Consider the following 11,164-nt stretch of genomic DNA (forward strand, 5'->3'; position numbering starts at 1 on the left):
CACCCTCCGAGATTCTGATATAATTAGCTTGGGATGGAGCCCAGGTGATTCCGATAGGCAGCCAGGGTTAAGGCCATCGCCTTGACTGTGAGCTCCTTGAGAGTTTTCTTTAGTATCCTCAGCACTGGCCTGTTCAAGCTCCATATTACTTGTCAGTAAACATCTACTGAGTGAATCAAAAGGCTGGTCCATCTGTAACCACAGTGGCCCCCGGCATTGGACCTGAAGAGCACTTCTGGGAGGCCTTCCCTGACTCACCCGGGATGGCCCCTTTGTAGCAGTTATCACATTTTATTGTAATTGCTTATCTTGTTACCCGCTGGGTCGGTATTTCTCAAGGTGCAGGCTGTGGCTCACCTCCATCAGAATCATCTGGGCAAGTTAAAATGCAGATTCCAGGGCCCTTCCCCAGACCTATGGCATCAGACTCTCTGGAGGATGGGTCAGAGAATGTACACTTTAAACCCAGGCAATTCTGATGTATATAATTGGAGGGAGAACGCCTGATTTAGACAGTGAACAAGGGGAGCAGGGAGCTATCTGTCCACCATATGTATATGTATACATACATCGTGCATGTAAGCCAGATCATTATGTTGTACATCTTAAACTTATACAGTGCTGTATGTCAATTACATCTCAATAAAGCTGGGGCAGGGGCGGGGGGCGTGAAGACCAGAACCCAGGGAACAACCTGCTGTCAGGACTCAGCTGTGAGTCAAAAGCCTGAAATCTCTCAGTTAACCTGGGACAGGACTGAGCCAGATCTTGGAGGGCCAGACCGGCAGGGGATGAGGATCCTGAAGGTGGGTAGCGGGTCTGCAGCAGTGGTTCCCAGGAGGAGAAGGACCCGGGGATGGACGCTCAGAGGGGATCGGTGGCCCTGGGTGCACAGGCTGGAGACCAGGATCCCTGGCTGTGTGCGGTGTGGCTTTGGGAGTAGAGGTTTCGGGCACCCAGGCTGACCTTGGTGGTTGTCTTGTGCTGCAGAGCTGGAGGACTCCCGCAGTGGACAGCAGAAGGTGCTGGCTGCTCTCAGTCGAAACCCCACCTTGCTGAAGCAGTTCAGGCCAGTCCTGGAGGACACCCTGGAGGAGAAGCTGGAGAGCATGGGGATAAAGCGAGTGAGTTCCAGGGCCCCTGTGGCAGGGCCGGTACCTGCCGTTTAGACACAGGGCATTCTTGAACCGACAGAGGGTCGATTGTTCTTTATGTTGTAAGCTGATTCATCTTATTTGTTCCAGTGGGGCACCTTTGGTATCCAGGAATATAAACCTGCACAGCTGACACTGTGGTCTCTTCTCTGTTTCCTCCAATGGCTTCCTGAGAGGTCACCCTGTGTCCTGACTTCTCCTTGCTCTCCACTCATTGGCTACTTTCTTCTGCGTCTCTATTTTGTTGTTGTTGTTCACGTATTCAACAAATATTTATTGAGCACCTTTGTGCTAAGTAGTGTACTAGATGCTGAGAATACAGTGATGAATTAGACAGAACTGATAATTTTTTTCATCGAGTTTACAAATGGTAGGGAACTCAGGTATTAAACAATGATTGTCCAGACATTTAATAACTTACCATTGTGAGAAATACTCTGCAAGAGAGGTATTGGATGCTATAGAATGAATAATAAGGGGATGTGCCTTAGCTTGAAGGTCCAGGTGTGACGGTGGACGATATGTGGATATTACTTTGACAGATTACTCCTCTCCAACTGGATAGAGTCTCAGTGGAACTATCAAACAAGATGTTCCATCTTCTCCTGCACAAAGGGACTATATGTGCCCCAAAGGGCTGTGTCTCTGTTTCTGACAGAGGGAATTTAATTGGCTCAGTGTGGCCTTTGGAGGGGCCCCTTGGGTGAAGTGTCCCTCATCGGTGGCACACGTGGCCATGCCCACTCAGCAGGTGGCTGTGGGTGGAGCAGGCTCTGAACACTCTGGTACAAATTAGCATTTGAACACCATTGTCCCTACATGCCTGTGTTCAACCAGAGAATGCATATTATCATGAAAGGCATTATTTTTGGCTGCGTTGAGTCTTCATTGCTGTATGCGGGCTTTCTCTAGCTGCGGTGCACGGGCTTCTCATTGTGGTGGCTTCTCTTGTTGCGGAGCATGGGCTCTAGGCGCACAGGATTCAGTAGTTGTGGCACATGGGCTCAGTAGTTGTGGCTCACGGGCTCAGCAGTTGTGGCTCATGGGCTCTAGAGCGCAGGCTCAGTAGCTGCTGTGCATGAGCTTATTAGTGCTCTGCGGCATGTGGGACCTTCTCAGACCAGGGCTCAAACCCGTGTCCCCTGCATTGGCAGGTGGATTCTCAACCACTGCGCCACCGGGGAAGCCCAGTGACATCTTTTATTAAAAAGCACACCTTGTTATCAAAGAAGCTGAGCATCGCATCGTTGAGAATTCCAAAAAAAAAAAAAAAAAAACAACAGACACCTAGGTTTAATGTAGCAAGGATGCCCCCTAATCACTGACTGTTTTCAACTACTGCTCAATCTAACTCTGGCCTTACGTTCAGACTTGATTAAACCATTTCTTTCTAATCTTAAATGATTTCTCATGGGCTCTAGGTGGATGTCAAAAGCCCAAGCAAGTTCCAGTAGGTTTTGGAAGGGTGCCTGGCTTTGTTTTTTTGCAGTTGATGTTTTCAAATCTTGTTAGCCACGGAGGACAATGTGTCCAGCATAACGATAGTGCCTGGGGGTACAAAAAGGAGCGAGCCATGGTCTCCCCACTGTAGGATTCGGTCGGGTGGTGGAGAGGCATGTCCCACCTAAGCCTGTATGCTCGATGTCGATGGACTGGTGCGTAGCCCCTTTGTACCATCCTGCTGTGTGTGCTTTGCTGGGGCCCCCAGGTCCTAGCCCACCTTGCTTTCAGCAGCCTGCTCGCCCTGCTCTAATGCTCAGCTCCTCTCCCAGAAGCACCGGCACTGATCCCAGTGACTCCCAGGCCAGCAGCAGCTTTGAGAGGCTTAGGGAAGGAGAAGGGGAGCCCATCTCCAGAGGGAACCTCTGTGGTCTTCCAGGATGCAAAGGGAATCCCTGCTCACACCCTCCGACACCTGGAGTCCCTCCTGCGAGCCCAGCGGGAGCAGAAGGCGGGGAGGTTTTCTGAATTTCTGAGTCTGAGGGAGAAGCTCATCAAGGAAGCCAGCAGCAGAGTGAAGGAGGAGAGACAGTGGAACAGGGCTCCGGTGTCCCAACCAGACGGCGAGGCTCCAGGTGAGCTGGCGAGTGGGCTTGCTCGGGGCTGTGACCTGCGAGGGTGCAGGCTTGTTTGCGTATAAGGGGGTGCGTAATACCCCCCGTCCACATCCAGGGCTTTGCTCTGAAGGGCCAGACGACAGGGTCCTCCCAGGTGTCTGAGTCCAAAAGTCTTCTGCTGGAAAAACAGAGTCTGTGGATGGGGTGGGGTGGGCACCAGAGTCCCTCGGGGAAGCAGAGGAGAGCCAGGACCAGAGCTGTGCTCAGCCCTGAGCTGGCCCTGCTCCGGTGCACTGCCCGCTTCAGCAGCTTAGCTCTGCACTGTTTTACTTGCTTGGATCACAAGTTGAGCTTTGCCGCAACAGAGAGCAGCCCATTCTGTTTGTGGCTCTATAAACCAGGCCTGTCAGCACAGAGGCTGCAGATGGAGGCAAGCATCCGTCAAATGAATACTCGGCTCTGGGGCAGCGGTTGGGCCAGTTTGGCAGGCGGACAAGTCCTCAGAACTCAGATGTCTCCTGGGCCGGGTCCAGCCGCTGCTTTGTCCCTGGAATTTGTGATATTGAAAGGCCCTGTGGGTCCTGTGGAGGACTGAAGTATGTGGGCGAGGACCCTCCGCTCTCTGTCCTCAGGGCATGCAGGGAGCAAGGGAACTGTGTTCTTTGGCTCAGGAGCCTCCATCTCTAGATTCAGATCCACAGGCCGGGTGATGCCCTAGCTCCTTTCGGTCATGGACATGTGCAGCCAGAGGAACGTCGCTTCTGCTGTCTCCTTGTGTCCAGGCAGGCCCCAACCTGAGCTCTGTATGCAAAGGAAGTTTCCAGAGTGTGGTCCACCCATCGCTGGGGGCTATGAGGGTTGATTTTAGTTGGTACATGAATCAATAATTTCAAGATTTAATCTTTATTTTTCTTCATGTACATTGGAAAAATATTACTAACATAGTAATCCTGAGAGCTCATGGAAATTATTACTTGCATAAGTATGAAGTGGGTACTTTATGTTTAAAAGTGGTGTCATTTTATATAAAAATGTTAAATAGACAACAGGACAGTTGCTTTGAGAATATGGTGAAAATTGTGTCGATGATCTGGGTAACTCTCTTGTATTTGGTTTAAACTTCTGGCCTTAAAAGCTCTAAGGAAAGGATAGTTTTTAGTCTTGTACAGAAATCTCAGAGTGAAGGGTGTTTGTCCTGGCTGCTAACCTGCCTTTCACATAACTCTCTGCCTCAAATGCTCATTCATTCCTAATTTGTTTAATTGAGTGCAGTGTTTACTGAGGTTGACCTGGGCTGGGGCCTGCTCCCTTAGCTGGAAACCAGCCAGGACTAGGTGATGTGACAGGGCCAAGCACAGGCTGGGGCAGCTCGGAGAGGGGACGGGCCCGAAGGAGGGTGAATGGAAGCCCCCTCTGAGTCCTGGTTTCCAAAAGAAGAGAAAGTGTTCTTGCTCTTCCAGGTGCTCCCCTCCCTCCCCTCCAGTGCTTGGTCCCAGAGCCTGCAGTGGGAACCTCCCCTGGCCCCCACCTTCTGTCTCCACTTCCCTGGCCTTGGGTCCTGCCTTCTCCAGGGCCCATCACTGACCTGTGAGATGAACACTGTTCTCTCGGCATTTCGTAGGCCTCCTTCCAGCTCTGCACCCACGTGTTCTCTTTCTAGGCCCCATGAGTGCTGTACGGAAGCTCACCTCCCGTCTCTGCTCAGAGGATGCCTCTTTTGTTTTGGGGCAGAGCTGTGGGGTGCAGGCAAGGCAGTGGCAAGAGCCCTAGATTTGGGATGACTGACGACCTGGGCCTGCCTGGGGCTAAATGGATGTTGGATGTAAAGTGCTTAGCTTGGTCTGTGCATAGTAACTGTAGCTGTTGCTATTTTCCCTCAGCAAGTTCACCCTCCTTTCAGTTTACTCTTTCCTGGAAACCCCACTTCTGTGTAAATGCATTCTCCGAGAGCTGTGCGTTTTGAACCGTCTTTTCGAACTTCGAACTACAGTAAGAAATGCATTTTATGCTGTGGCTCAGTCCACACGTGTACGAGTTTGATGAAACAGTACTTACTCGGACTCCCTGTGATGCGCTTTCTCTCCTCTTCTCTTCCCATAAAAAAACTGCCAATCCTGCATTACTGCCCGCCCCTTGTGATTCGAGAACTGGAGGGGCTGTATTAATTGCCTGCCTTAAGCACTCCTGCACAAGCTGAGTTCTGGGAGGTGGGTGTGTGGATCTCGATGGCCCAGGTGGTCCACCGGCGCCCTCTCGTGGCAGCAGGGCCTTCCTGCAGGGCTGCCTGTGCTCCAGCAGCAGCCACTTACTTGGGTTGGGTAGAGAGGGGAGTAGGTGGCCTTGGCGAGGCCAGCTTCTACGATTGTGTTGGGGGAGCTGCAGACATGTTGGACCCTCTTCAGACCTGCTGCCTCCCGCGGGTCTCCCGAAACGATGCCATGACCCTGGAACACCAGCTGCTCTCTTGGTCTCTGATGAAACCGTGGGTCCTGGCCCCAGGTCTGGCCAGCAGCAGGACACCTGGGGTGGGGGAAGTTATTAAATCCGCTGTGATTATGATGGTGCTCTGCACAGAGTGACTTGCCCAGTTGCCGTCTGTGGAACCTCTTTCTGCTTCTCTCGGGCTCGAGGGCCCAGATGGGTATGCTCTGAAACTCACTCTTACCTGTGTTTCTAGTCAAAAGCCAGCAGAGCACACCGGTCACCAAAGAGGCCCAGACAAAGGCCAGGACCCTGCACGTGGCACAGTCATCCAAGCTGGCAGAGTCCCCCGTGTCACCTCTTCAGAGCCGCGGCAGCCATGGCCCGGGCCTGGCTCAGGGGCCCACCCCTACTCCTGGCTCCAGAGCGCCTGGCCCCTCCAGCACCCCGCCTTCCCTGGGGCCCGGGCTGAGGTGAGCCAGGCTCTGCGATCTCCCTGGGTCTGTGGTGTGGCTCCCGCCCTGTCCTGGGCCCCCCACAACCTTCTGCAGACAGGGGAGGGGCAGAGGCAGAAGTGAACAGGAAGGGCCTCAGGTGCGGTCCAGCCCTAGCTCCCATGAAGAGAGCGGGGTCCTTTGCTCCCAGCCAGGACACACCTACCCTCCCCTTACTCCCCTGTCCCCAAGCCTCGGTTGCCACGCTGGAGGGGCTGGGTCTTCATCTGCTCACGGAGGAGCTGGTGTGGCTGCTGCTCTCCAGATGACTCCTGGCTGGTGTCTGGGCCCAGGGAGGGAGCAGGGCTGGCTCTGAGCAAACCAAACAAGCTTGCAAGTGGTGAAGTGTGGCGTTGAACGTCCTCCTTCCGGCCCACACGTCGCCCGTTTCTTCTTTTCCTCAGCAGTACGCCCCCGTTCAGTTCTGAAGAGGCCTCGGAGGCAGATGCCAGCTCTCACGTGTCCCTCCAGCCCCCGAGACTTCCTTCGAGGATGGGGCCCTGGCCGCAGGATGACTCGGACTGGTCTGACACCGAGACTTCGGAGGGGAGCGCCCAGATGCCTGGCAAGAGCTCAGGTGCGCTGGCTTCCTCAGGAGAGGAAGGTTTTCTTATAAAAGTGTTAAGAGGCTTGTAGCTTCTGGCTTCAGTTGCATTTTCTAGCCAAAGATGAAAGAATATGGAACTTTTGTCTTTCCAAAGTCAGTAAGTGGAAGCGCTGGGGTGTAAGCCCAGCTCTATCTGCCAAGTCCAGTGTCCATGGATCCTGCAGTACTTCTTCTTGTCCACAGTGTGTTCCAAGCCTGCCAATCCGTCGACCACCAGAACCAGATCTCTGGAGAAGTACTGACGACCTGCCAGGCGAGATGATAGGGTGTAAACATCTAGGAACCGGGAATCCGAAGTCCTCGGACACACGTCAGCCTCTGTCACTTGCTCCCTGCGTGTGCTTGTGTGAAGGGTTTCGGTTCCTTTGTTGTAAAATGAGGTTTCCAGACAAGATGGGTAATGAGGGGCGAGGTACACATTAGGCCCTTAACAAACAGTTTTTGCATGAATCAATGAGCCGAGGGCTGTCGTAGCTCCGGACCTCTGTTCAGGCCCCAGATGTTTGAGTCCTGGAAGTCCGTGGCTAGCTCCCTGCTTCTTGGCCGGTCCTGAGGTCTGGACACCCACCTTGCTCTCCCACGTCATCAGAGTCCGTTGATAACGTAGTCACTGCTTAGCCCCCTTCTTGCGTGGAGTTCACAGAAAGTGTGTCTGGCCCACAGCCCTCCTTTGCGAATTTATATTGATGATATTTCTTCGTTTCTCTGTGAAGGTGTTGGAGGAGGAACTGCACGCTAGTCTTGCAGTTCATGTACCAACTGAGCAGGGATTCCTCCCGGCCTCCCGTTGAGAGGGAAGGGCAGCTTCCTAAGCCCGTGTACCCAGCCGTGTCCTTAAGTGCACTGTACACTTACAGGATGTTCCAAGCACACGCTGGCCTGGGCCTCTCTCTCTTTGCCCCTCTTTTACTGTTTTTGCCCTTCCTTCTTCCTCTTGACCCTTTTCCATGCTCCCTTTATCCATACCAGAGCCTGGATGTGACCCATAAGGATGATTGCATTCGGACTCCGGGCTTTTCCCCCTGGTTGCCTTCCAGGAACACTGGTGCGGTCGATGGTCAGAAATCATGAGAAGCAGCTGGAGGCTTCGACCAAGAAGCCTGCTGGAGAGGTCGGTCTGTTCTGCAAGCCCAATGCCGGGCCACAGAGGGCTGCTGTGCCAGGAGGGAAGCCCCAGGTAGGCTGTAGGACCTTGGAGGCTGCCCTGCAATTCCCTACAGAGCCAGCTCTGAGTTTGGGGGACTGAGGGAGGGTCCAGCGAGCGTCAGCCTGGGCCCTGGTGTGACACTGTGGGTGACGTCACTGTCCCCTCTGCCCTTGCACAGGTAGAGGGATGGCCACTTTCCAGTGCTTGTTGTTTCATTATACGAACAACCGCTCAGTGGGTTGTGTCTCCGGGCCGCACACGCTCCCACTTCCTGCCTCTGATAGAGCCTGGACCCAGCTCTGTGTCTGGCTTCCTGCAGTAGCTGCTCTCTTCCGGCTCCGCCTCACCCCACAGCCGACCCCTCCCCCTTCCTTCATGCCCCGAGGACCCCAGCGCAAGGCTGTGTGCAGAGCAGCTTGCTTCACAGGGTGGAGTGTTGGAGTAGCATCACACAGCACGTCAGATAGGCCACAACCCACAATGGGGATATTTAGACTAAATATTCAAGGCCATTTCTCATCACTAAGAATGTCTCGATGGCCTTGCCTCTCTCAGGCTCCAGCTGCCATCAGATTTAGACCTCAGATGCTCAGCCTTCCAGACCATTCCCGTCAGGACGTCCTCTTCGCTGCCCGCCCCCCATCAGGGAACAACTTCCATATTCCTGTTGCTGTCTTAGGCAGAAAAATTTCGAGCTCTTATTACTTTACACTCCTTTCTCAATCAAGAAGACGCGTCCTGGGATGCCATTGCCCTAAAATTCAGAAAGAGTGGGCCATCACTTTTTGGTTCTCCCTAGCATACTCCCCCAACCCCAAATACCTACCTTGTACTACATGACATGTTTGGTTTATTATGCAGCCCATGTGTGTTTGCGAGTAATGAGTCTAAAGGATTTAAAAAGTATTCATCCCTTTTCCCATGTTGTGAAAGAACACCGACAGCCCTAAGCAGGTTGAGGCACCGCTCAGAGCCTGCTTGCCGCCCCCGGGCCCTGCTGGTTTCTGATTGGTTGGCCTTACATTCCAGGCAAATGACCTGGGCACTGACCGTGGCTCTGGTTCCAGGACAGCCTGGGACCGTGGCCCATTCTGGGCTCTTCAGTTGGCCCCAGCCCAGACCCTTTCCAGGACGAAAGATTCCTGGCACTTCGAGTTCCCCTCACGTTCCTATGGTCAGAATGTTTCCCAGCCCCTAGACAAGAAGTCTGTGGGGGGTGGGGTGGGCGTGTTAGCCCCTGGTGCGTCAGCTCAGGAATTTGGAGAAGTTGAGGCTCTAGGCTTCCAGATCCATCACTGTGGGCAGTTAAAAAATCTGGACAAAGTTTAAATTACAACAAGAGCAACCTGCTCTGCTACAGGCCTCTCCAAGGAGCTTGCCTTGGTGTGGCCAGTGGAATTTCAGGGGTGTTTGCGTTGCTGTGACCCCAGGTCTCTGAAGCAGGTTCTCAGGGAAATGAGAAGGCAGGAGGAGAAGCGTCCCCCTCCTGCTTTCTTCCAAATCCGCATTTTGTCCCCATGTCCGTCCTGCACATCCATCCTCCCTTGTCAGATGCATTTTCTTCTCCCCCTCCCCTCCCTGCAGCTTTCTGAAGATGAGAGTGACTTGGAGATCTCTTCCTTGGAAGATCTCCCCCAGGACGTGATCCAGAGAGAGAAACCAAAGCCCTTGTCTCGCTCGAAGCTCCCAGAGAAGATTGGTGCCAGCTCCTGGAGCCCTGGTCAGCCCAGGGCCCCTGGCTGGTGATCCTGTCCCAGAGCCTGGTGGCCAGAGGACCAGCCTCGTCGCCCAGCTGGGTGGGGCTGGCTCACGGTCCCCCCCAACAGATGGGGCTGCTGGGCCTCTTGTCGTCACCAGCAACCGAGAGGTCTTCTCCCCTGGAGAGAAGCAGAGCAGAAGATGGATATGATCTCTCCCGCCCCCTGTGAGGGGCCCTGGCAGTGCCCCTGGGTCCCAGGGCTTGAGAAAGGGTTGTAACAGGACCTCAGAGCAGCATCCTTCCTCCACCTCCACGTTCACTCCAGACTGAAAGGAAACCCCTGGTCTCCAGTCCGGAGTGTTTTGTAAACCTGCAGAAACGCTGTAGAGATGGGTCTTTTATGGGGTCCTTTTGGGGACTTATGCCTGAGCCAGTCATTCACTGATTGACCCAAAGCCATTTACTGAGGTCCTCCAGCCTCTCACTGCTGAGTTGGGGTAGAGGCAGAGATGGGGGGTGAAAAGTACAGGGTCATAATCTGTTGACAGAGATTAGGATGCTATGGGAGTGCAGACAGAGCCTCCCAGTGCAGCCTGGGGTGACCTTGGAGAGCTTCCCAGAGCTGATGTCTGGCAGGGCCTGCTTGTGGGTGGGAGGGAAGGAGGTCCTCATATCCCCAAAACACCACAAATTAAATTTTTGATATTATTCCTAAAATTAGGTTAGGTATATAACTACTGTATTGTTTTTAATTTGAAAAGCATTAATTTATTATATGTAACCCTTTAAATACAGTACAATGTTTCTCACTCTCTGGTATTTCTTCCTGTTTTTGGCGCTTTAGCAGGGGCTGGGTGGGGGCTGGAGCCATCTGTACCCCAACGGTGTCAGTTTAGGGCCTCTGGGGTGCAGTTGCCAAGATGGAGATAGGATTGCAGTCGGTTTGCCGGGGAGTCACACCGGCGGAGGAAGCCGGATCGGGCAGGGAAAGCGCTCACGTGCAATGCAGGTCTGACCCCTGTGGGAGAAGGGAGAGCGGGAAGCAGGAGTGGGGAGGGGGGAGCCCCAGACCACCTTGCGGCTGACATCTCCACCAACCCTGTGGGAGTTCCAGAGCAGGCACTGCCCACCAGGGAGTCCCCACTGGGCAGGAGTGGCCAGGACCTCATGCCCCCAGCCAGCTTGGCCATTGGCTGGGGTGCCCAGGCGAGTGAGACCTAGTTGAACAGCCACTGTTTTCCCTAAAGGGAAACCCAGCCGTGCACCTCCAGGCCTCACGAGTAGAGGGAATAGCGTGATGAACCCATGTCCCCAACACCCAACCTCAACCGTTGTCCACTCAGCTCGTGGCCAGTCTTGCCTCACCTATCTCTCCCCACTACCTTGGGCCTGTCCCTCTCCCCAGCCCTCCAGCCAGGCTTCTTTTGACCTCTGCGTGGTCCTGATACCTGGGCTAAGCCCTGAAGTTCTAGCAGGAGGAACCAGGGCAAGTGAGGAGGAAAGGCACTGCAGAGGGCAAAGGGGATCTGGGGCAAAGGAGGCTTGGGGGTATCATGGTGCCAGGCTGTTCAGTGAGGCCAGAGGC

The 11,164-nt window shown here is 53.9% G+C and overlaps 1 protein-coding gene across 12 annotated transcripts in view; it reads left to right on the forward strand.

Annotated features, from left to right (window-relative positions):
- DZIP1L (DAZ interacting zinc finger protein 1 like) overlaps positions 1–10,388 on the forward strand; it is a 46,870-nt gene extending 36,482 nt beyond the window's left edge. For 5 of the 12 annotated variants that reach the window (XM_060298565.2, XM_030873406.3, XM_060298573.1 and 2 more), the window contains 6 exons: positions 991–1,124; positions 3,034–3,229; positions 5,889–6,105; positions 6,531–6,703; positions 7,771–7,910; positions 9,465–10,388. In XM_060298565.2, the coding sequence (XP_060154548.1) occupies positions 991–1,124; positions 3,034–3,229; positions 5,889–6,105; positions 6,531–6,703; positions 7,771–7,910; positions 9,465–9,626 (1,022 nt within the window). In that variant the 3' untranslated portion in view covers positions 9,627–10,388. Of the gene's footprint in view, positions 1–990; positions 1,125–3,033; positions 3,230–5,888; positions 6,106–6,530; positions 6,704–6,916; positions 7,127–7,770; positions 7,911–9,464 lie in introns of those variants that run through there. The other 7 variants (XM_060298566.2, XM_030873407.3, XR_009563827.2 and 4 more) reach the window with 6 other exon arrangements.
- Positions 10,389–11,164: the final 776 nt, after the last annotated feature.

This window comes from Globicephala melas, chromosome 4, assembly GCF_963455315.2.
Source record: "Globicephala melas chromosome 4, mGloMel1.2, whole genome shotgun sequence".
NCBI classification, from domain to species: domain Eukaryota; kingdom Metazoa; phylum Chordata; class Mammalia; order Artiodactyla; family Delphinidae; genus Globicephala; species Globicephala melas.